At 44.7% G+C, this 25874-nt stretch overlaps 1 protein-coding gene and 1 non-coding gene across 5 annotated transcripts in view; one reads left to right on the forward strand and one right to left on the reverse strand.

Annotated features, from left to right (window-relative positions):
* PARP16 (poly(ADP-ribose) polymerase family member 16) overlaps positions 1 to 15521 on the reverse strand; it is a 39738-nt gene extending 24217 nt beyond the window's left edge. For 3 of the 4 annotated variants that reach the window (XR_008698829.1, XR_008698830.1, XR_008698828.1), the window contains exon 1: positions 14708 to 15233. Coding sequence is in view for 1 of the 4 variants with exons in the window: in XM_055536721.1 (XP_055392696.1) it covers positions 14708 to 14881 (174 nt within the window). In the remaining 3 variants the exon portion in view is untranslated. Of the gene's footprint in view, positions 1 to 14707; positions 15234 to 15505 lie in introns of those variants that run through there. The other variant, XM_055536721.1, reaches the window with a different exon arrangement.
* An 8069-nt stretch (positions 15522 to 23590) lies between these two features.
* On the forward strand, positions 23591 to 23707 carry LOC129622200 (U5 spliceosomal RNA). Its single transcript, XR_008699873.1, has one exon. It is a non-coding gene; the product is annotated as a U5 spliceosomal RNA (small nuclear RNA).
* The last annotated feature ends 2167 nt before the right edge of the window (positions 23708 to 25874 follow it).

Below are 25874 nucleotides of genomic sequence, written 5' to 3' on the forward strand. Positions count from 1 at the left end.
CTTAAGAGTGTGGCGGAAGCGTCACCAGGAGGAGCAGGAGTGAGAAGACGACTTGAGATCAGCCTGTGAAGGACGCTGTACCCTCCTTGGGGACTCTTAACTTTTGCTCTGTAGGCAACATGGAGCCACTGAGGGTACCTGAAGATGCATTCCAAATGATATACCCTCAGGTACACCGTGGTCTCCACTGGCACTCTTTCCTACTCCTGGTCCACACCTGTTATGCCAGAGTCTTACCTCCCATTGGAATGACCATACCCATCGCTGCTCTCAGATCCCACCTGCGAGCCCACAGCCTTTGCCAACAGTCCAGATCGAGTCATGGAGGCCTCACAAGAGACTGTCAGCTAGGCCAGGCCCCTTTCAGGGGTTCAGTCTATGGACGTGGGAGAGACCCTCTCAACCCTGAGCTAGGCCCAGGCTCTTCCCAGCTGCCTGCCCACACAGGGGGGCACTGCTGTTGCATTATTCCCATTTGCAACAACACAGATGGACTTGGAGGGCATTGTGCTAAGTGAAATAAGTCTGACAGGGAAAGACAAATGCTGTATGATATCACCTATATGTGGAATCAAAAAATAAAACTAGTAAATATAACAAAACAAACAAATACAGATATAGAGAACTAGTGGTTATCAGTGGGAGGAGGAAAGGGAGGAGGGGTAGGAAGGGGGTGCTGCTACCGCTAAGTCACTTCAGTCGTGTCCGACTCTGTGCGACCCCATAGATGGCAGCCCACCAGGCTCCCCCGTCCCTGGGATTCTCCAGGCAAGAACACTGGAGTGGGTTGCCATTTCCTTCTCCAATGCATGAAAGTGAAAAGTGAAAGGGAAGTCGCTCAGTCGTGTCCGACTCTTCGCGACCCCATGGACTGCAGCCCATCAGGCTCCTCTGTCCATGGGATTTGCCAGGCAAGAGTACTGGAGTGGGGTGCCATTGCCTTCTCCGGAAGCGGGTAGGGGGTTATGAAGCACAAACTACTATGTGAAAATAGACAAGCTGCAAGGACGTATTGTGCAGTGAAGGAAACATAGTTAATATTAACTACAAAGGGAGTATAACCTTTGAAAATTATGAATCACTGTGTTATACACCTGAAACTTAATACTGTAAATCAAGAATACTTCAATAAAAGGAATTTTTTAATTTAAAAAAATATATATGTACATACATACAAACATACATAAAAATGAGGAAACTGAGGCTTGGAGAGTTCAAATACCTTGCCTAGGGTCACACAGCTGTTCAGTGGCAAGGCAGAGCACGAAGCCAGGCTACCTGACACAAGTTCATTCTCCATGATGCTTTCCTACCAAATCAATGGAGAAATTTAGTAGTGGACTATTTTAGCCCAAAAGAGCAATTCTGCTGCTGCTGCTGCTAAGTTGCTTCAGTTGTGTCCAACTCTGTGCGACCCCATAGACGGCAGCCCACCAGGCTCCCCCATCCCTGGGATTCTCCAAGCAAGAACACTGGAGTGCGTTGCCATTTCCTTCTCCAATGCATGAAAGTGAAATTGCTCAGTTGTGTCCAACTCTTAGCAACCCCATGGACTGCAGCCCACCAGGCTCCTCCGTCCATGGGATTTTCCAGTCAAGAGTACTGGAGTGGGGTACCATTGCCTTCTCTGAGAGCAATTCTAGGAGAACTTTAAGAGGCTGCTTGGGAAGCTCTAGGTATGTTTCCTGAATAACACAGCCAAGACAGCTAGCTACTGTCTATGCCTAAGCCTGTCAAAGGGCTTAAGAAGAAAGATGTATGTCATGTGTGGTATGGGGGGGTGGGGTTGGGGGGGCGGTGTCAAGAAGACAACCTCTCCATCTAGACAAGAGTAAGGAACCACAGTTGGTGATATTAGAAGGCATTTATCAACAACTGGATTGAGGGGAAAGTGTTCAGGAGGAGGGTTGGCATTTATGGGGGCTGAGGGGAAGGCAGACGGAAGGGTTTTCAAAGCAAGTAGGGTGGGAATGGAACCTTGAGTGAGGGTGTAGAATTCTGAGAGGAAGAGAACTCCCAGTGGGAAAGAGCATGGCAAAGAGGCAGAGAAGGGAACAGTGCCTCTCCCTAAAGATGGTCCAGGGCTCAAATGCCCCAAGGCCAGGCAAGTGATGAAGAAGAGAAAGAGGTTGTCTAGGAAAGAGCAGTGAGGACTGTGTTGCACTGGAGGCCTACCAAAGGGCCCAGCCACCGACCTCCAGCTGCTCTCTGCCTAAGGGCCACCTCTACCCAGGCTGTAGAGCCTTGGACTTTTTTCTTGCTTGTAAAAGAACAGATGAAAAACAAAACCTGTCATCCCACAGACCACATTTTTGCAGCCTCTGCTCTAAGGAATAAGGAAGGATTCAGTTGGAGAAGTGGCTGAAGGAGCCTGGGCAAGTCCTGAACATTGGACACTGCTAATGGAACAACAAAATGGTTCCAAATAGGAAAAGGAGAACGTCAAGGCTGTATACTGTCACCCTGCTTATTTAACTTATATGCAGAGTACATCATGAGAAACGCTGGACTGGAAGAAACACAAGCTGGAATCAAGACTGCCGGGAGAAATATCAATAACCTCAGATATGCAGATGACACCACCCTTATGGCAGAAAGTGAAGAGGAACTAAAAAGCCTCTTGATGAAAGTGAAGGTGGAGAGTGAAAAAGTTGGCTTAAAGCTCAACATTCAGAAAACGAAGATCATGGCATCTGGTCCCATCATTTCATGGGAAATAGATGGGGAAACAGTGGAAACAGTGTCAGACTTTATTTTTGGGGGCTCCAAAATCACTGCAGATGGTGACTGCAGCCATGAAATTAAAAGACGCTTACTCCTTGGAAGAAAAGTTATGACCAACCTAGATAGCATATGCAAAAGCAGAGACATTATTTTGCCAACAAAGGTTCGTCTAGTCAAGGCTATGGTTTTTCCTGTGGTCATGTATGGATGTGAGAGTTGGACTGTGAAGAAGGCTGAGCGCCGAAGAATTGATGCTTTTGAACTGTGGTGTTGGAGAAGACTCTTGAGAGTCCCTTGGACTGCAAGGAGATCCAACCAGTCCATTCTGAAGGAGATCAGCCCTGGGATTTCTTTGGAAGGAAAGATGCTAAAGCTGAAACTCCACTTTGTACTTTGGCCACCTCATGGGAAGAGTTGACTCATTGGAAAAGACTCTGATGCTGGGAGGGATTGGGGGCAGGAAGAGAAGGGGACGACAGAGGATGAGATGGCTGGATGGCATCACTGACTCGATGGACATGAGTATGGGTGAACTCCGGGAGTTGGTGATGGACAGTGAGGCCTGGCGTGCTGCGATTCATGGGGTCGCAAAGAGACGGACATGACTGAGTGACTGAACTGAACTGAAGTGGTCAAAGGGGTTTGAGAAAGAAAAGGTGGTCTGCGTGACTGAGAAACCAAGAACAGGGAACCAGCAGGGGACAAGCAGAAAAGAGAGGGGACCAATGACCTTAGGAGGAGACAACTCAGTCTCCTTGCTTCGGGTCCGGGTTGGGGCGGATGAGGGAGGGAGAGAGTTGGGAGGGGCACAGGACAGCTTGGCGGACACCAGGCAACACCCCCAGATCAAATTCTCCTGGGACGTGGCCCAAGATACTGTGTTTACAGAAGTTGCCACAGTTGATTCTTATCACCAGGAAAAGCGGGGATACTCAGGCTTAGATGTTAAGCAATGTTGTCCTAGAAGGGCTGGCAGCAGGAAAGAACATCTGAAAAAAAAAAAAAAAAAAAAACCCTTGTCTAGGAAGATGTCTGAGGCCATGATTACTAGCTGTGGGTGGAGGTGCTGGAAGGAAATGAACCAAAGGTACAGCCAAGGTCACCAGCCTCAGGGACCTGACAACAGAATGACACCTGGAAAAATGGGGTGGCCCACTGCCGTGAAAGCAGGAAAGATAAGACAGCACAGCTGCATACAGGTTCACCTTGCACAAACCTAAGGTAAAAAACCTCCAGATGTTCAAGCTGGATTTAGAAAAGGCAGAGGAACCAGAGATCAAATTGCCAACATCCACTGGATCATAGAAAAAGAAAGACAGTTCCAGAAAAACATCTACTTATGCTTTATTGACTACACCAAAGCCTTTGCCTGTGTGGATCACAACAAACTGTGGAAAATTCTTAAAGACACGGGAATAACAGACAACCTTACCTGCCTCATGAGAAATCTGTATGCAGGTCAAGAAGCAACAGTTAGAACTGGACATAGAACAAGAGACTGTTTCCAAATTGGGAAAGTTCAGTTCAGTCACTCAGTCATCTCCATCTCTTTGCGACCCCAGGGACAGCAGCACGCCAGGCTTCCTTGTCCATCACCAACTCCCGGAGCTTGCTTCAACTCATGTCCATCGATGCCTCCAACCATCTCATCCTCTCTCATCCCCTTCTCCTCCTGCCTTCAATCGTTCCCAGCATCATGGTCTTTTCTAATGAGTCAGTTCTTCGCATCAGGTGGCCAAAGTATTGGAGTTTCAGCTTTAGCATCAGTCCTTCCAATGAATATTCAGCACTGATCTCCTTTAGGATGGACTGGTTGGATCTCCTTGCAGTCCAAGAGACTCAAGAGTCTTCTCCAACATCACAGTTCAAAAGCATCAATTCTTCAGCACTCAGCTTTCTTTATAGTCTAACTCTCACATCCATACATGACTAATGGAAAAAACATAGCTTTGACTACATGGACCTTTGTTGGCAAAGTAATGTCTTTGCTTTTTAATATGCTGCCTAGGTTGGTCATAGCCTTTCTTCCAAAGGGCAAGCATCTTTTAATTTCATGGCTGTAGTCACCATCTGCAGTGATTTTGGAGCCCCCCAAAATAAAGTCTGTCATGGTTTCCATTGTTTCCCCAACTATTTGCCATGAAATGATGGGACCGAATGCCATGACCTTAATTTTCTGAACACTGAATTTTAAGCCAACTTTTTCACTCTCCTCTTTCATTTTCATCAAGAGGCTCTTTAGTTCTTCGCTTTCTGCCATAAGCGTGGTGTCATCTATGTATCTGAGGTTATTGACATTCCTCCTGACAATCTTGATTCCAGCTTGTGCTTCATCCAGCCTGGCATTTCACATGATGTACTCAGCATGTTTAAGTTAAATAAGCAGGGTGACAACATACAGCCTTGATGTACTCCTTTTCTTATTTGGAACCAGTCTCTTGTTCCAAGTCCAGTTCTAACTCCTGCTTCTTGACCTACATACAGATTTCTCAGGAGGCAGGTAAGGTGGTCTGGTATTCCCATCTCTTAAAGAAATTTCCAGTTTGTTGTGATCCACACAGTCAAAGGCTTTGGCGTAGTTAATAAAACAGAAGATTTTCTGGAACTCTCTTGCTTTTTCAATGATCCAACAGATGTTGGCAATCTGATCTCTGGTTTCTCTGCTTTTTCTAAATGCAGCTTGAACATCTGGAAGTTCACAGTTCATGTACTGTTGAAGCCAGGCTTGAGAATTTTGAGCATTACTTTGCTCACGTGTGAGATGAGTGCAATTGTGCAGCAGTTTGAACATTGTTTGGCATTGCCTTTCTTTGGGAATAGAATGAAAACTGGCCTTTTCCAGTCCTGTGGCCACTGCTGAGTTTTCCAAACTTGCTGGCATATTGAGTGCAGCACTTTCATAGCATCATCTTTCAGGATGTGAAACAGCTCAATTGGAATTCCATCACCTCCACTAGCTTTGTTCATAGTGATGCTTCCTAGGGCCCACTTGACTTCTCATTCCAGGATGTCTGGCTCTAGGTAAGTGATCACACCATCATGAATATCTGGGTCATGAGGATCTTTTTTGTGCAGTTCTTCTAAGTATTCTCGCCACCTCTTCTTAATATCTTCTGCTTCTGTTAGGTCCATACCATTTCTGTCCTTTATTGTGTCCATCTTTGCATGAAATGGTCCCTTGGTGTCTCTAATTTTCTTGAAGATATCTCTGGTCTTTCCCATCCTATTGTTTTCCTCTATTTCTTTGCATTGATTGCTGAGGAAGGCTTTCTTATCTCTCCTTGCTAGTCTTTGGGACTCTGCATTCAAATGAGTATATCTTTCCTTTTCTCCTTTGCCTTTACCTTCTCATCTTTTCTCAGCTATTTGTAAGGCCTCCTAAGACAACCATTTTGCCTTTTTTGCATTTCTTTTTCTTGGGGATGGTCTTGATCACCGCCTCCTGTACAGTGTCATGAACCTCCATCCATGGTTCTCCAGGCGCTCTATCTATCAGATCTAATCTCTGGAATCTGTTTGTCACTTCCACTGTATAATCATAAGGGATCTGATTCAGGTCACGCCTAAATGGTTTAGGCGTGCCTAGTGGTTTTCCTTACTTTTTTCAATTTAAGTCTGAATTTTGCAATAAGGAGTTCATGATCTGAGTCACAGTCAGCTCCTGGTCTTGCTTTTGCTGACTGTATAGAGCTTCTCCACCTTTAACTGCAAAGAATATAATCAAACTGATTTCAGCATTGACCATCTGGTGATGTCCACGTGTAGAATCTTCTCTTGTGTTGTTGGAAAAGGATGTTTGTTCTCTTGGCAAAACTGTTAGCCTTTACCCTGCTTCATTTTGTACTCCAAGGTCAAATTTGCCTGTTACTCCAGGTAGCTCTTGACTTCCTACTTTTGCATTCCGGTCTCCTGTAATGAAAAGGACATCTTTTGGGGGCGTGAGTTCTAGAAGGTCTTGTTAGTCTTCATCGAAACATTCAACTTCACCTTCTTCAGCATTACTGGTTGGGGCATAGACTTGGATTGCTGTGATATTGAATGGTTTGCCTTGAAACGAACACAGATCATTCTGTCATTTCTGAGATTGCCCCCAAGTACTGCATTTCGGACTCTTTAGTTGACTGTGAGGGCTACTCCATTTCTTCTATGGGATTCTTGCCCACGGTAGTAGATATAATGGTCATCTGAGTTAAATTCGCCCATTCCAGTCCATTTTAGTTCACTGATTCCTAAAATGTCGATGTTCACTCTTGCTATCTCCTGTTTGACCACTTCCAATTTGCCTTGATTCATGGACCTGACATTCCAGGTTTCTATGCAATATTGCTCTTTACAGCATCGGACCTTGCTTCTATCACCAGTCACATCCACAACTGGGCGCTGTTTTTGCTCTGGCTCCATCCCTTCATTCTTTCTGGAGTTATTTCTCCACTCTTCTCCAGTAACATATTGGGCACCTACTGACCTGAGGAGTTTGTCTTTCGGTGTCCTATCTTTTTGCCTTTTCATACCATTCATGGGGTTCTCAAGGCAAGAATACTGAAGTGGTTTGACATTCCCTTCTCCAGTTGGGAAAGGAGTACATCAAGGCTGTACATTGTTACCCTGCTTATTTAACTTATATGTAGAGTACATCATGCGAAACGGCAGGCTGGATGAAGCACAAGCTGGAATCAAAATTGTCAGGAGAAATGTCAATAACCTCAGATACACAGATGACACCACCCTTATGGCAGAAAGCGAAGAAGAACTAAAGAGTCTCTTGATAAAAGTGAAAGAGGAGAGTGAAAAAGTTGGCTTAAAACTCAACATTCAAAAAACAGAAATCATGGCATTCGGTCCCATAATTTCATGGCAAATAGTTGGGGAAACAATGGAAACCATGACAGACTTTATTTTGGGGGGCTCCAAAATCACTGCAGATGGTGACTGCAGCCATGAAATTAAAAGACGCTTGCTCCTTGGAAGAAAAGCTATGACCAACATAGCATATTAAAACGCAGAGACATTACTTTGCCAACAAAGGTCCATGTAGTCAAAGCTACTTTTTTCTAGTAGTCATGTATGGATGTGAGAGTTAGACCATAAAGAAAGCTGAGCACTGAAGAATTGATGTTTTTGAACTGTGGTGTTGGAGAAGACTCTTGAGAGTCACTTGGACTGCAAGGAGATCCAACCAGTCCATCCTAAAGAAGATCAGTCCTGAATATTCACTGGAAGGACTGATTCTGAAGCTGAAACTCCAATACTTTGGCCACCTGATGTGAAGAACTGACTCATTAGAAAAGACCCTGATGCTGGGAAAGACTGAAGGCAGGAGGAGAAGGGGAAAACAGAGGATGAGATGGTTGGATGGCATCACGGACTGGATGGACAAGAGTTTTAGCAAGCTTCGGGAGTTGATAATGAACAGGGAACCCTGGCATGCTGCAGTCCTGGGGTCAAAAAGAGTCAGACACAACTGAGTGACTAAATGAACTGAACTGAAGGTATGAAAATTCAGATTGACTAAAACAGATTAGGGTTGAGAGTCTACAAGAGTCCTCTTCATAAAAAGAGTCATCACAGGGACCCTTTAAAACGGTAGTTTTCTACCCTAACCCCACACCAGCATCACCTGGAAGCTGGAGAGTTGTCTGCCTCCACCTCATATACTGATGAGCGGATGGTGACAGAGATGATAACAGAATCTACATCACTGAGTTATTAGGAGGATTAAATGCATTACACACAGTCTTCCTGAAAACAGAAATAAAAAAATAATCTGAGAGATTGAGAGGTTTACACTGAGATACCAAGTGTGTACCTAAAGGGCACTTATTGGCCACACTGAATCCGTCTGCTACCATTTCCTCCACTACTCAGCATGAGTGCCCATGAAAGGATCAAATCAATCACTAGAAAAAAATGTAAACTACATATTCTCTACAAATAAACAAAAAACACAATGCCTAGGTTCCACCTCAAACCAATTAAATCAGAATATCTACGCGGTGAGACCCAGATGTCAGTAGTTTCTGAAGCTTCTCAGGTAATTCCAATTCAAGCCAACATTGAGGCCCTGTAAGGGGGAATGATCTTCCCGGTAAATGTTAATATTCAATTTCCAATCTGGAAATAAGCAACAAAAGCCTTCCTTAGAAAGGTCTGTTAGCTGATGAGCCACAATTTCAGCTTTTGGAATTTACTTCAAGAAAATAACTAAAGATATAAGCAATGATTAATGTAATAGAAGGACCTTAGTTTGCTGACCAGGGATCAAACCCGTGCCCTTGGCAACAAAAGCATGGTGTCCTAACCACTGGACCCCAGGGGAATTCCTGCCACAGCATTATTTATAAGAGCAAATTTGTTAAAATTGTGTAGGAACCCAGACGAAGGACTCCTACCTGCTAGGAAGTGGAGGCACAGAATAAGAGGAGGTTCCAGCTGTATCTGAAAGGATGAAGCAGAGTTTGCATGGACAGAGAGGGGGTGGCCTGGAGAGGGCAGGCATGCCCTGGGGCAGGGAAGAAGTTTATTCACATTTTAATCCAGACATTGAGGAGTCAGTTTGTCTAGACATTATAAGCCAGACCTGAATCAACAGTCACTGGAGAAGTTTGGGCCCCCGAATAGGAGATGGGAACAGTGTAGACTAGCTGCAGTGCTTCTCAGGCTTTACTAGGCACACAAACCCCCAGTGAAAGTCGCTCAGTCGTGTCTGACTGTTTGTGACCCCATGGACTATACAGTCCATGGAATTCTCCAGGCCAGAATACTGAAGTGGGTAGCCTTTCCCTTCTCCAGGGAATCTTCCCAATCTTCGACCAGGGATCGAACCCAGGTCTCCCACATTGCAGGCGGATTCTTTACCAGCTGAGCCACAAGGGAAGCCCACAAACACCCAGAAACACCCATGGATCTCCTTAAAATGCATATTTTGATTGGGTAGGTCTGGGGTGCAGCCCAACAAGCTGCATTTCTAACAAGCTCCGAAGTGATGCTGATTCTGCAGGCCCTCAACCACACTTTGGGTGGTAAGGGGCTGAAATTAATACAAAAGAGCCATCCCCGCCCATCTCCCACCCCCAGCAAGGGTCTGCAGGCTAATGGAGAACCAGGGCATGGTGTTTTCTAGGGGGAAAAACAGAACAAAAAACCTTACAGGTGTGACGCCAGAGACAAGATTCTGTGTCCATGATTCAGGAATGTGAACTGTACAACCTGAAGCCTGAGGGGGTATTGGACATTCCAAGAATGCTACAGATTCTCTGACCTGAAAAGAGCTTAGTCAACTCTTTTCCCAAGAAACAGAATGAAAAACCCTCAGCCTGGGCAATCAGCACATACCCAGTGCGATTCCTAACATCTGATAAGCACCTCCCAGGCCAGGCACTGGGGATACAAAGATCTAGTACAAAATCAAAAAGCTGACACTGACAGAAATGTTCTCAAACAAGGCACTTGAGAGATGATTTGGAATTTGGGGGGCTATGAAATAATCAAACCCAGGTCTCCTATACTGCAGGCAGATTCTCTACCATCTGAGCCATCAGGGAAGCCCATGAAAGAACAGGCCAGAGCCATGCTAAGCCTCAGAGTGTGGCTCAGCAGGGGGCAGTCTCAGGAAGACAACTGTCAAGGAAGTAATTTAAGCCAGAGGTCTAATTTTTGGAAAGTGCAACAAGTGTGTTACAGGTGTTAGGACACCTCATAGTGTAGAGAAAATTAATTTTAAATGGCTGAAAATGATACACTGTTTCACACTACTTCCAAGTGCTTTTAGCCAAACAAATTAAAATGGGAGATGTTTGTCCAGCAGCTGTGACACAGGAGCTCAGTCACTCTGAGGCACATAGGATCTTCCCTGATCAGGGATGGAAAATGGGAGACTTTTAAAGGCTACAAACCATTTTGAGTTTATTTTTGTGTATGGTGTTAGAAAGTGTTCTAGTTTCATTCTTTTACAAGTGGTTGACCATATTTCCCAGCACCACTTGTTAAAGAGATTGTCTTTAATCCTCAAAATGGATTAAAGATCTAAACGTAAGACCAGAAACTATAAAACTCCTAGAGGAGAACATAGGCAAAACACTCTCTGACATACATTACAGCAGGATCCTCTATGACTCACCTCCCAGAATATTGGAAATAAAAGCAAAAATAAACAAATGGGACCTAATTAACCTTAAAAGCTTCTGCACATCAAAGGAAACTATTAGCAAGGTGAAAAGACAGCCTTCAGAATGGGAGAAGATAATAGCAAATGAAGCAACTGACAAACAACTAATCTCAAGAATATACAAGCAACTCCTACAGCTCAACTCCAGAAAAATAAATGACCCAATCAAAAAATGGGCCAAAGAACTCAATAGACATTTCTCCAAAGAAGACATACAGATGGCTAACAAACACATGAAAAGATGCTCAACATCACTCATTATCAGAGAAATGCAAATCAAAACCACTATGAGGTACCATTTCACACCAGTCAGAATGGCTGCGATCCAAAAGTCTACAAGTAATAAATGCTGGAGAGGGTGTGGAGAAAAGGGAACCCTCTTACACTGTTGGTGGGAATGCAAGCTAGTACAGCCACTATGGAGAACAGTGTGGAGATTCCTTAAAAAACTGGAAAGAGAACTGCCTTATGATCTAGCAATCCCACTGCTGGGCATACACACTGAGGAAACCAGAAGGGAAAGAGACACGTGTACCCCAATGTTTATCGCAGCACTGTTTATAATAGCCAGGACATGGAAGCAACCTAGATGTCCATCAGCAGATGAATGGATAAGAAAGCTGTGGTACATATACACAATGGAGTATTACTCAGCCATTAAAAAGAATACATTTGAATCAGTTCTAATGAGGTGGATGAAACTGGAGCCTATTATACAGAGTGAAGTAAGCCAGAAAGAAAAACACCAATACAGTATACTAACGCATATATATGGAATTTAGAAAGATGGTAACAATAACCCTGTGTACGAGACAGCAAAAGAGACACTGATGTATAAAACAGTCTTATGGACTCTGAGAGAGAGGGAGAGGGTGGGAAGATTTGGGAGAATGACATTGAAACATGTAAAATATCATGTATGAAACGAGTTGCCAGTCCAGGTTCGATGCACGATACTGGATGCTTTGGGCTGGTGCACTGGGACGACCCAGAGGGATGGTGTGGGGAGGGAGGAGGGAGGAGGGTTCAGGATGGGGAACACATGTATACCCGTGGTGGATTCATTTTGATATTTGGCAAAACTAATACAATTATGTAAAGTTTAAAAAATAAAATAAAATTTAAAAAAAAAGGAAAATAAAATAAAGAGCTCACTTTTGTAAGTAATAAAAAATAAATAAATAAATAAAAAATAAAAGCTACAAACCTTCCTTCTCCAAGTAACCACAAAATGATCCAAAAGGCCGAGTCCAGATCTGACTCCCTTTTAAAGGTTAACCTTTGAGTCAGAGAGACTCAGGTCCAGATGCCAAGTTCTCTGCACCTTTTCTTTAACTCATGTAACATGTGGCAAAGCGAAACCTAAAGTGTGTTTATCTAAGAACATGCGCATGCCCCCAGAGGTCGTGCCAGGCCCTGCCTGGTGAGAGGTTTCTCCTCAGAAAGAGCTTCTGAAAGCTCTTTCTGCCTAAAAGAAAACCAAGAACCTGCATGGCCTGGGCTAACTTCCCTCACTCTGGGGCCCAATAAGGAATGGTAACAGGTTGGGATGGTAAGAATCTGCGTTTTTTCAGTGGCCCCTGAGAGAAAGAGTGTACTGTCTAAAAATGGCCCCCAAATGAGCCCCATGCACAGGACAGTCTATCCCTACAGAGGAGGCGGCTATTTGGGGCTACCCAAATTGTCAATGCTCTCCTAAGGAATTACCAGTATGGGAGGAAGCATACGCCTCAAACTGAGTGCACTAGTAGCTATGGAGAGGGATGTGGGACAGGGTGAGCTCCATCAGGGGCGCTTATACTTTATCACTTGGATTTTTTATAACAAGAATATAATCAAACATTACTTGTATAAGTAAAATGAATTTTTTAAAAAGCATGAACAAATCAATGCATGAGCAACTCCAAAGATCCCTCTGCGTTTATCCCATATCCATCAAAGTAACCTGATTCTGTTCTAGCAGAAAGAGAACATGCTGAGCATTCTAGTCCATTTGGATGTTTCTTGGAAAAAAACAATAAAGCATATTGTGGGGCATCACCTCTGGTGAGTTTGGTCCCTCTGACCCCCAGTTTTTTCTCTCTCTACTCCTGAACAGATCCCCCTGTCACCCTGCCACCACAAGGGTCTTATACATCCTGGATGTCACTACTGCCCTCCCAGACCAAGGACAAAATCTACACATCTGGGCAGATCATGCCCAGCCCTGCTTGCCCTGAGCTTTTCCTGTTCCCCACAAAAGTCACACGGAAGCACAGACTTGTCCTTCTTGGTGAGATCCTGGTATTCTGCCCATCCTGCTACTCCTTCTGGAATACCTCTTTCCTTCTCTCAGCAACTCCAAATCCTCCATGTCCCTAGGGACTCAGCATGGTGTTGTAATTGTTAGTGCTCTCTGATTCCAGCCCACTGCCAAGGTGTAGAGTCCTGCTCTGGGCTTCCACGTTGTATATAGGGCTTACCCCATAGGATAACTGATCAGACTGTTAACCTCGCTTTGATTCTTTTAATTTTGTATCCTTAGCACCTGGCCCATAGCAGGAACTCAGTATATATCCACTGACAAAACTGAAGAAAGGTTCATTCCCCAACACTCTGATAGCACAAATGCACACAATTAAATATTTGAATTTGCAGAACAAACAGTGGGGGACGTGAGTCTGCTTGCCTCTTTCTCCAACCTCCCATTCCCTGTACCCTGAAACCCCTATGCACTGTGGTCCAGATCGGAAGCCCCCTCCACACACCCCTCACCTAAGCTGCAGTGGACAAGGCAGGGGCCAGGAAGCTGGGCCGTTGTCCCTTGAATATCTGGGAGTGAAAACAAAAAAGGTCACCCAATACTGACCACCTCATCAGAGGTAATTTTAAACATCTGTTGATTCTAAACATGATCAACATTCTGTAAAAATGGCTTGTAATATTAAGAGATTTTCTAATGTTGAACTAATTTCACATTTCTGGTAAAAACCCAACCTATTAATAAGTAATTATTCTTTTTAAATATTGCTAATTTTAGGATCCTAATAGATGATCTCTATATTTATACTTTTCAGTGACATTGGCCTATAATTTCCTTGTATCATTCTTATTAGATTTAGTATCAAGATTACACTATCCTATTTTTTTACTCTGGAAGAATTTGTGCAAGACTGCAATTACTTAGTTCCTCATTGATTGGCAGAACTCACCAATGAAACCAGAGTAGGCCTGGAGTTTTTCTGAGAGAAAACCTCCGAGTACAAACTCAATGTCTTTAAAGCCTATAGGCTTTTGATTTTGTATTTCTCACAGAAGCAAGTTTGGCAAGTTCGATTTTTCTAGGTAATTCCAAATATTTGGATTACAAAGATAACTAATATCTGGAAGACTGACCCTGAGGTGAACTCTGCAAGAAATTAAGTGCCTCCTGAATCATCAGAGAAATAACAGCTTACATGTGCACTGGACATATGTTACAATTTATAAAAGTACTGGCCACATATTACATCATCTGAAGATGAGGTCCCGGTGGCTTTGATAACTTATGATGTCTCATTATTTGCAAAGGGATAGATAACTTCCTATTTAGCAGAATCAGCTGATTCACTAGGAAATGCTGTGGAGGCCTATGAAACTGTTGAATTCCTCACTTCATCTCGGGGAGTCACTTGGGAGTGTCAATATCTAGGGTGTTGGGAGTGTTCTGAGCTCCTGGAAACAAACCTTCCCCAAGACCAGGCTGGGAGTGTTAAGTGCGGGGCTGGCACCTTCACGAAACACGGGTTCCACACACAACGCGGCCCGGACGCAGTGCCGGGGGCGACGGGGCACACTCACCAGGGCCTCGAAGTCCTTGCAGTCGTGGCGGGCATAGGACGCGGGGAAGGGCCGCAGCACTGAGTCGCGCTTGTAGCTCCGCAGGGCCGAGGCGAAGAAGCTGCAGCGCAGGTCGGCGGCCAGCACGTCACGGCCTGCCGCCTCCCTGACGGCCGCCCACCCCGCGGGCTGCATCCCGGAGCGCCGCGCGTTGTCCGGGGAGACGCGCCGAGGTGCGAGGGCGGGGGGTTGGGGGGTAGGTAGGGCCAAGCCTGCGGTCAGCGCGGGGCTGGGCCCGCGGACAATGGGCTGGAGGGGGCCGGGGTCTCTCGGCCGGGGACGAGCTAGGCGGAGAGAGGAGATGACAGGGTGAGAACGTGCTGACGAGTGTCTTCTGCGGGGGGCCGAGCCACTCGCCGCCCAGGGAGACGGACGGGTGAGGAGAGGGACCCGGCCGGGACCGCGGGCCAGCGCAAGGGGTGGGCCGGGGGATAATGGGGCCGGCCGGACGGGGATCCCGGACCTGGGGGAGGGGCTATGACATGGGTAAGACGACAGCGTCCCGACACGTGTCCTCTGAAGCGGCCTGGGGTGGGGGCACCCCCAGAGGGGACCGCGGCCCGAGCCTGCTCCCTACGCCGGGAGAAGCTGCGGCGCGGCCCGGGCCTTCCTGTCCCGCCTTCGACCGGCGCCGCCGCAAGCCCCAGCGCTCGCCCGGCTGCCCTCGGCGTTGCCTGCGTTCCGCCAGCTGTAGGTGTCCGCTTGCCGCGCGGCGCCCCTCGGAAGGACTCCAGAGCCCCCCCGAACGCAGGGGCCTACCTGCCGTCCGCGCCGAGCCTCGGGCGCGGCCTGGCGCTCCGCCCCGCCCAGCGAGGGCCCGCCCCTTCCCGCGTCCGCCTCCGCCCACTCCCAAGTGCTGGGAGCGTCCGCGCGCCCCTGCTCGCGTGGTCGCCGGCTAACCTGTGTGCGGCCCGGGTGGGGTCGTCCTCGCTGCTGCGGCCATCCTCGCTGAAACCTCGAGTAGAAACTGACCCAGGCGCACTTTTGACCCACCGCGGGCTCAGCCTGCTGGTCTCGCCTGGAGAATTGCTACCACCTCCTGCCTCCCTCTGGAATCATATCCCTCCAAAATGGGCTGACGCAGAAAGAGTCATTTAACACCCACGGCAACTGGGTATCAGAGGGCTACCATGATTGCCCAAGGTTCCACAGCCAGCTGCATGAATCCGAGATTCTAAAAACCAAAAGACCTTTCCTCTGCTTTTCAGAATTCGCTGCACTGCAAAAGTCTCTGGCTTCTCAGACAAGACCTTTGAGAGCCTCCAAGAAAGGGAGCCCCCCTGGAGACAAGTAATAGGGGCGGGCAGAGGGCAGATTGACCCAGTTCTGCAGGAGGGAAGGGACAGACCCTCATCCCCTCTGCCAACTCACAACCCCATTAAGATAACCCCCACATTTTGGCCTCATGGTCACATGGAAATCTAAGCACACGTGATGGCTAATTCCTACAACAAGAAGCCCCTCAACACCCTGCCCACACCTCCGCACTCAAGCATCCTCCAAGGGAGGAACTTCCCAAACCTTCTCCATCCAGACTGAGTAGCACCCTGAGCTCAGAGGAGAGGTCCTTGCTCTCATTTATGTATGACTTTGGGAGAAAGAGCAAGACTAGACCACCAGCCATCACATGGTTTCCCAGGCTCACACTCACTTCCAATCAGTGCTGGCTGCTCCCAGGAGTCCGCATCAAACCACATCAAACCTCTGGATGCTGTGAGACCTGTACTGCTCCAGAAGCATCAAAAAGTGTCTGAGAGCCTTATGGTCTCAGAAAAAACTCTTCAGTCAGTTCAGTTGCTCAGTCATGTCCGACTCTTTACGACCCCATGGACTACAGCACACCAGGCTTCCCTGACCATCACCAACTCCCGGAGTTTGCTCAAACTCATGTCCATCCAGTTGGTGATGCCATCCAACCATCTCATCCTCTGTCATCCCCTTCTCCTCCTGCCTTCAATCTTTCCCAGCATCAGGGTCTTTTCAAATGAGTTCGTTTTTCAAATCAGGTGGCCAAAGTATTGGAGTTTCAGCTTCAGCATCAGTCCTTCAAATGAATATTCAGGACTGATATCCTTTAGGATGGACTGGTTGGATCTCCTTGCAGTCCAAGAGACTCTCAAGAGTCTTCTCCAACACCACAGTTCAAGATCATCAATTCTTCGGTGCTTCCTTTCTTTATGGTCCAACTCTCACATCCATACATGACCACTGGAAAAACCATAGCTTTGACTAGATGGATCTTTGTCGGCAAAGTAATGTCTCTGCTTTTTAATATGCTGTCTAGGTTGGTCATAGCTTTTCTTCCAAGAAGCAAGCGTCTTTTATTTTCATAACTGCAGTCACCATCTGCAGTGATTTTGGAGCTCCCCCCAAAATAAAGTCCGTCACAGTTTCCATTGTTTCCCCATCTATTTGCCATGAAGTGATGGGACTGGATGCCATGATCTTACTTTTCTGAACGTTGAGTTTTAAGCCAACTTTTTCACTCTCCTCTTTCACTTTCATCAAGAGGCTCTTTGCTAAGTCACTTCAGTCGTGTCCGACTCTGTGTGACCCCGTAGACGGCAGCCCACCAGGCTCCCCCGTCCCTGGGATTCTCCAGGCAAGAACACTGGAGTGGGTTGCCATTTCCTTCTCCAATGCATGAAAGTGAAAAGTGAAAGTGAAGTCCCTCAGCCGTGTCCGACTCTTTACAACCTCATGGACTGCAGCCTACCAGGCTCCTCCGTCCATGGGATTTGCCAGGCGAGAGTACTGGAGTGGGTTGCCATTGCCTTCTCCAGCGGTTTTCCCTACTTTCTTCAATTTGGGTCTGAATTTTGCAATAACGAGTTTATGATCTGAGCCACAGTCAGCTTCCAGTCTTGTTTTTGCTGACTGTATAGAGCTTCTCCACTTTTGTCTGCAAAGAATATAATCAAACTGATTATATTATATCAAACTGATTATATTAATCAAACTGATTCTCATGTTATTAGAAAAGGATGTTTGCTATGAACAGTTCGTTCTCTTGGCAAAACTCTGTTAGCCTTTGCCCTGCTTCATTTTGTACTCCAAGGTCAAATTTGCCTATTACTCCAGGTATCTCTTGACTTCCTACTTTTGCATGCAAGTCTCCTATGATGAAAAGGACATCTTTTGGGGGCGTGAGTTCTAGAAGGTCTTATAGGTCTTCATAGAATCATTCAACTTCAGCTTCTTCAGCATTACTGGTTTGGGCATAGACTTGAATTACTGTCATATTGAATGGTTTGCCTTGGAAACGAACACAGATCATTCTGTCATTTTTGAGATTGCACCCAAGTACTGTATTTTAGACTCTTTTGTTGACCATGATGGCTACTCCATTTCTTCTAAGGGATTCTTGCCCACAGTAGTAGATATAATGGTCATCTGAGTTAAATTCACCCATTCCAGTCCATTTTAGTTCAGTGATTCCTAATATGTCAATACTCACCCTTGCCATCTATTGTTTGACCACTTCCAATTTACCTTGATTCATGGACCTAACATTCCAGGTTTCTATGCAATATTGCTCTTTACAGCATTGGACTTTACTTCCATCACCAGTCACATCCACAACTGGGTGTCGTTTTTGCTTTGGCTCCGTCTCTTCATTCTTTCTGGACTTATTTCTCCATTGTTCTCTAGTAGCACACTGGGCACCTACTGACCTGGGGAGTTCATCTTTCAGTGTCTTATCTTTTTGCCTTTTCATACTGTTCATGGAGTTCTCAAGGCAAGAATACTGAAGTGGTTTGCCATTCCCTTCTCCAGTGGACCATGTTTTGTCAGAACTCTCCACCATGACCCATCCATCTTTGGTGGCCCTACACGGCATGGCTCATAGTTTCATTGAGTTAGACAAAGCTGTGGGCCATGTGATCAGTTTGATTAGTTTTCTGTGATTGTGGTTTTCATTCCAAAAAGACCCTTAGTGTCCTGAAAATCCTGGGAGCCTCACGGGACTCAGGAACTCTAACATGGCTGTCAAAGGTCAGACCCAGAAAGGCAGAGCCTATGGCAGGGAGGCGGGGGATCTGGGAACTACTGCTCTTCCCCACTGTGGACCCTTAGACAAGGCCACCTTACTGGCCTCAAGGAGTGTTTGTTGGATGAATACCTGAAATTTGCTTTTTGTTGAGTATGCTATCTCAAACATGAAATGAGAGTCGCACTGTTAATACCCAGGTTCCAGGGGGTATGGAAAGGTCTCTGAGGATGCCACTCTAGAGGCTAGGAGCTCTTAAGAGCAAGCTGGGTTATCTAGTTCCATATCACTGTGGTTCTTTTTATTTTTTTTAAAAAGCAGCTTTATTGAAATATAATCCACAGCCCACACAATTCACATTTAAAGTGTAAAACAAGAGTTTTTAGTACATTTGCACATATGTGCAACCATCACTGTCGTGAATTTAAAAACATTATCACCACATCAAAAAGAAATCCTATATACTTAGGCTATCACCACCCCATGCTCTCAAGTACCCCAGCCCTAAGCAACCATTGATCTGCTTTCTGTCTCTTTACGTTTGCCCATTCTGGCCATTTCACATAATGGAGTCACATACCATGTGGTGTTTTGTGACTTGTTCTTTCCCTTCGAGTATGATGTTTTCAAAGTCCGTCTATGTTGTAGCATGCATCGATACTTCATTCCTTTCTAGGGCTGAATATTATTCCATTATCTGCATATACCACCTTCTGTTTATCCATTCATTACTGAGCAGTCGCTTGGATTGCCTCTCCCGTTTGGCTATTATGAGTAAGTGATGAGGCATTATTCTCTTGCTGCTTTCAAGATTCCCTGCTTGTCTTTGGCTTTGGGTATTTTTATTCAGTACTGTGCTGTGTCTGTGGACCTCATTGAATTGTATTTTATTTGGAATCCAATCGATTCCTGGATGTGTAAATGGTTATTTTTATAATCTGGGACGTTTTTAGCTGTTATTTCTTCAAATGTTTTTTCTCTTCCTTTCTCGTGTCTCTTCTTCTGGTACTGCCATTACACATATGTTGATGTGTTTATGGTGTCCTGCATTTCTCTGAGGCTCTGGTAACTTGTCTTCAGTGTTTTCCTCTCTGTTCTTGGATTACGTAATCTCTCTCAGTCTATCTTCAAATTTGCTTGTTCTTTCTTCTGTCAATTTACATCTACCACTGAGCCCTCTAGTGAAATTTTCATTTCAATTATCATACTTTTCAACTCCAGCATTTCCATTTGTTTCTTTTTGAATAATTTCTCTTTCATTTCTATCAATAAAGTAGTCTCTATTTGATGTAACATTATCCTTATTCCTTCCTTTCTTTCTTCAATCACTTCCTTTAGCTCCTTGAACATATTTATAAAGGTTACTTTGAAGGCTTTGCCTGTTAAACCCAACATCTGGTTGCTTTCACAGGCAGTTTTTGTTGACTGTTTATCCCCCAGTGTATGAGTCACGCTTTCCTATTTCTTTGCAGGTCTCATAATTTTCTGTTGCAATCTCAAGGCCAGGTTATCACCTGTGCTTCTGACCAACTAGCTGTAAATCGGAGGCTTCCATGTCCCTGTCCTTGGATTTGATTAATTTGCTGCAGTGGTTCACAGAATTCAGAAAAAGTTAACTTCCTAGAGTATAAAAATATAGAATCACAGGAGGAGCCAAATGAAAGCGATGACAGGGCAAATATGTGGGAAGGGGCTTTCTCCATGCTCTTTCAGGTGGAGGGTTACCATTCCCCCAGCATCACTACGTGTTCAGCAACCCCAGAGCTCTCTGAACCCCATCCTTTTTGGACTTTTATGGAGGCCTCATTACTTAGGCATGGTTGATCCAATCATTGACCACTGGTGATTGATTCAACCCCTATCCCCATCCCCTCTCTAGAGCTGATTAATGTCATCATATCAACAGTGATAAATTATGTTGATGTATGTACCTTTGAAATGAAATTATGAAAATGGCAATATACCTATGTAGACGTCCTCTCAGAAACATATTACCCTAGTCTGATCATGAGAAAGGGTTTCCCTGGTAGCTCAGTCAGTCAAGAATCCACCTGCAATGCAGGAGACACAAGTTCAGTCCCTGGGTCAGGCAGATCCCCTGGAGAAGGAAATGGCAACCCATTCTGGTATCCTTGCCTGGGAAATCCCATGGACAGCGGAGCCTGGTGGCCTATAGTCCATGGGGTTGCAAGAGTCGAACATGACTTAGCAACTAAACCACCACCACCACCAATCATGAGAAAACATCAGACAAATCCCAACGGGGGAGGGGGGCCTTCGTTGGTGGTCCAGTGGTTAAGGGTCCACACTCCGATGCAGAGGCCATTGGTTTGATCCCTGGTCAGGAAACTAAAATAGCTGTGGGGCAACTAAGACTATGCGCTTCAACTAGAGAAGCCCCACGCACTGCAAGGAGCAGCCTGCACAACCCCAACAAAGACCCAGTACAGCCACACACACAAAAAACACCAATACAAGGAGAGTCTATGAAATATCAGTATACCTCAAAACTCAAAGGCATCAAAACAAGGAAAGTCTACGAAACTCAGAGGCCAGAGGAACCTAAGGAGACATAACTACTAAATAAAATGTAGTATCCTGGGTAGGATCCTTGAACACAAAAAGGACATTAGATAAAAACCAAGGAAACCTGAATAAACTATGGACTACTGATTATAATAAATGTACCATATTGATAACGTTAGTGATTGGGATGACTGGGTGTAGGGTATACAGAAACTCTGCATTATCTTCACAATTTTTCTTTAAAATTTTAAAATGTTTGAAACTTTTCTTACAAAATTAAATCTACTTAAAAATCCATTGTTGCTAAATTGAGTTTAGGTTATACATGCAGAGTTAATTTGTGATACAAAATCTATGAGTATAATTTTCCATATTTATATATTAAAAGGGAAAACTTACGATTAACTCAATATCCACCTACACTGCAAGAAGAAAAAAAATGCAATATACTAGGAGTATGATGCTATTAGCTTAATCAAAACAATTCCACCAAATAACTTTTGAGGTCCAGTAAAAAATGAAGATGCAGGATCATTTTTCTCTTTATATATGTGCACACTAAGTCACTTCAGTCATGTCCAACTCTTTGCAACCCTACGGACTGTAGCCCACCAGGCTCCTCTGTCCATGGGATTCTCCAGGCAAGAATACTGGAGTGGGTTGCTATGCCCTCCTCCAGGGGATCTTCTGGACCCTAGGATCAAGCTGGCATCTCTTATGTCTCTGGTATTGGCAGGCGGGTTCTTTATCACTGATGCCACCTCGGAAGCCCTTTTTAATATATATTTTATTTCTTTCTTTATTTTTGGCTGCCCTGGGTCTTCCTTGCAGTGGGCTGCTCATTGCATTGGCTTCTCTTGTTGTAGATCAGGTGCTCTAGGCACACTGGCTCAGTAACTGTGGTGCATGGGCTTAACCCATGCAAGAGCAATAAATAAAATTCAACTAATACTATAATATCAACAACAAATTCTAATTTAAAAAATCTATACTAGCCCCCCAAACTACAAAGTATTAAGGGTAAAGTAAATCTAACCAAAAAAATCTTTTGTTGTAAATTTATAAAACTGTAGGAGGGACTTCCCTGATGCCTTAGTTGATAAAAATCTGCCTGCCAGTGCCTGGGGCCTGGGTTCAGTCCCTGCTGCAGGAAGATTGCACATGCCTTGGAGCAACTAAGCTTGAGCTCCAGAGCCTTTGAGCTGCAACCATTGAGCCTATGTGCCACAGCTAATGAAGCCGGCGCACCTAGAGCCTGTGCTCCGAAACCAGAGCCTGTGCTCCCACTGCAATGGGAAGGCCAGACACCACAATGAAGAGTAGCCCCTGCTTTCCACAACTAGTGAAAGCCTGCGCAAAAGCAACAACGCAGCCCAAAAAAGGCATTTTTTTTTTAAATAAAATATTTAATTTAAAAAGCTAGATGAAAAGACATAAAAATAGACGTCAATGATGGGGAAGATTCACAATGCTCATGAATATGATACATGATGTTATATGATATCTGAATATGATTGAAAAGGTAATAAAATGGGGACTTCCCTGGTGGTCCAGTGGTTAAGACTTGGCATTCCAATGCAGGGGGTTGTAGGTTTGATTCTTGATCAAGGAACTAAAATCCTACATGTCTTGAGGTCAAAAAAACAAAAAATATAAAACAGAAGAAATATGGTAATAAATTCAATAGACTTTAAAAATTATCCACATCAAAATAAAGAAAATTTTTTAAAAAGGTACCTTGCTGCCTCCCTCCCAGTTTAAGAAGAAAGATAGTGCCAACACCTTTGAAACTCTCTGTGGTCCTTTCCCCAGTCACACTCCTCACTCCCTACTGTAAGTAACCACTATTCTGGACTTCATATTAACAATTACTTTGCTATCTATCCTCAAGGACCGCCCCCACCTCAACTATCAGAAAATTATTTTATTTAAAAGATACCAAAAAAAAAAGATATCAAAGTCCCAGTGTGCGAACAGATAAACTCAGAATGTCTCTAGTAGACCAACCCGGAGTTTAAATCATAGGCAGCCAAGCCGTGGCGTCGGCCCTTAAAGTTGGCCCCAGAGCCGGGTTTGAATATAGTACTTTCCGAGGGGGAAGGGCGATCACGCAGGCTCATTTGCATACCCACAATGCACTGCAAACAGTTTAATAGTTTTCGAGTTTAATAAAAAAATTTTACTTAGTTTAATTTTCCAAATGTGAAAATATTATTTTCAGAATTCCTTGAGTAAATTTTCTCAGGTAGTAACTTTGGGACTAAATAGTCACCATCAGTAGTCTAAGAGTTGTAATTACTGGAAATGAATTATGGGAAACAAAAGGTACACTCTGGTTTCTCTTCAAAACGTATAAATCTTTCGCCTTTTACTAAAGATTTCCGTGGAGAGAAACAGCTTTGAGTTTTAAACCAATTTTTTGAAGCCTTGCTTAATGCGAGGCTGTTTATTGTTGTTTAAAAGAAAGAACTAATTTTATGTGGAAGGTTTATAAAATACCGTTTTGTCACATATATTTGTTGTTAATAATTCATTAGCTATGTGATAACAGCAGGTAGGCATGTATAGTATGGCTTTCTGATTTTTGTCAATTGTTTGCCTTTAAAGGTTTCTTGAGATGTTTGTTTACCTCATTAAATCAATAAAAAAAAATGGATAAAACACTTTTGATTAACACGGCTTAATCAAACCAAGTCGGTTTTTCAATGTTTCCAAAACGTTATCACAATACAATAACTTGTAGATGCTTCTTCAATGTTATTCACCTGTGCTTTAAATGCTGTAAAAGTGAAGCCACACTGTCATGTCCGACTTTTTGTGAGCCCGTAGACTGTAGTTTACCAGACTCATCTGTCCATAGGATTTTTTTAGGTAATAGTTCTGGAGTGGGTTGCCATTTCCTTCTCCCAGGGAATCTTTTTGAACCCCAGGAATCAAACCCAGGTCTCCCTTATTGAAAACAGACGCTTTATCCTTTGAGCCACCAGGGAAATCAAATCTTGTAGAGAGGAAGAAGACAACGTAGAGAACAAAATGGTTCTAGAGAACACGTAGAGAACACCACCAACTCAATTGACAAGTGTTTGAGCAAGCTCCCAGACATGGTGAACGACAAAGAAGCCACAGCCTATGGGGTCGCAGAGTCAGACATGAGTGAGTGAGCCGCCAGGAATTGAACCTGGGGCCTCAGCAGTAAAGCACAGCGTCTTAACTTTTCGATTGCCAGGGAGTTTCCAAAGTTAATCTTATTGAAGAGTACTTTCATAAAACTATTTTTCTTTGAGCCACTATGTTGGAGTTACAGCCCTGTTATCGATTATTTTCTTTGCTTAGTGTGATTCTTTAGCATTTGATGTTAGTTATTTTGGGGAAAGTTTGTAATTTTTCTGCACCTAAAGTATCTTTCCCTGCTGGCGCAGAGAATCAAGAGTCCGCCTGCAATGCGGGAGACCCATCCCTGGGTCGGGAAGATCCCCTAGAGAAGGAAATGACAACCCCCTCCAGTATTCTTGCCTGGAGGATCCCCATGGACAGAGGAGCCTGGCGGGCTACAGTCCATGGGGTCGCGAAGAGTCGGACGCGATTCAGCCACTTCACGTTTACGTTTTCAAAGTTTCTTCCCAGGTGGCGCTAGTGGTAAAGAACCCGCCTGCCAACGAGGGAGACAAGAGAGGCGGGTTGCCTCCCTAGGTCAGGAAGAGCCCCTGGAGGAGGAAATGGCAACCCACTCCAGTATTCTTGCCTGGATAATCCCATGAACAGAAAAGACTGGCGGGCTACAGTCCATGCGGTCGCCGGACAGCACGCAGGTACTTGTGGCAGAATTGAGCACTAAAAGGGGAAGCAAGCGCCCCCTTGTGGCCAATAGAGGCTGCAGCAGAAAGGAGAAAGGGACAAGAGCTGAGACCGAGAGGCCCAATTTACCTTGCACAGGAGCGTGCTTCTCCACTGCAGAATCTGAAAGGATTAGGTGTTGCTCTAAGTCTCAGACCTGCCACTTGTAGCGGTAGCCTCTGGGATCCTGCCACAACAAAAGGAACTAGAGAACAATCCATAAGAACAGGTAAGGCTGATTTAACATTAATCTCTTAATGTAGACCCTCACTGGAAGAGATTAGAACAAAAGCATTCTATAATAATTCCACAAATGCAGAAAAAGAATAAATTCAAATACCCATTCATTATACATTTAGGTGTGATGTTACAGAGAAGACGCTTGAGAGTCCCTTGGACTGCAAGGAGATCAAACCAGTCCATCCTAAAGGAAATCGATCCTGAATATTCATTGGAAATCAATCCTGAATATTCATTGGAAACTGAAGCTCCAATACTTTGGCCACCTGATACGAAGAGCTGACTCATTAGAAAAGACCCTGATGCTGGGAAAAATTGAAGGAGGAAGTAGAAGGGGCTGACAGAGGATGAAATGATTGCATGGCATCACCAACTTGATGGACATAAGTTTGAGCAAGCTCCAGGAGATGGTGAAGATCAGGGAAGCTTGGCGTACTGCCCGTTCATGGGGTTGTAAAGAGTCAAACATGACTGAGCGACTTAACAACAATATAGGTAAAATGTAACATCCGCCTAATCTAAGGAAGAATTTTAGCA

This window comes from Bubalus kerabau, chromosome 10 (genome assembly GCF_029407905.1).
Source record: "Bubalus kerabau isolate K-KA32 ecotype Philippines breed swamp buffalo chromosome 10, PCC_UOA_SB_1v2, whole genome shotgun sequence".
NCBI classification, from domain to species: Eukaryota; Metazoa; Chordata; class Mammalia; order Artiodactyla; family Bovidae; genus Bubalus; species Bubalus kerabau.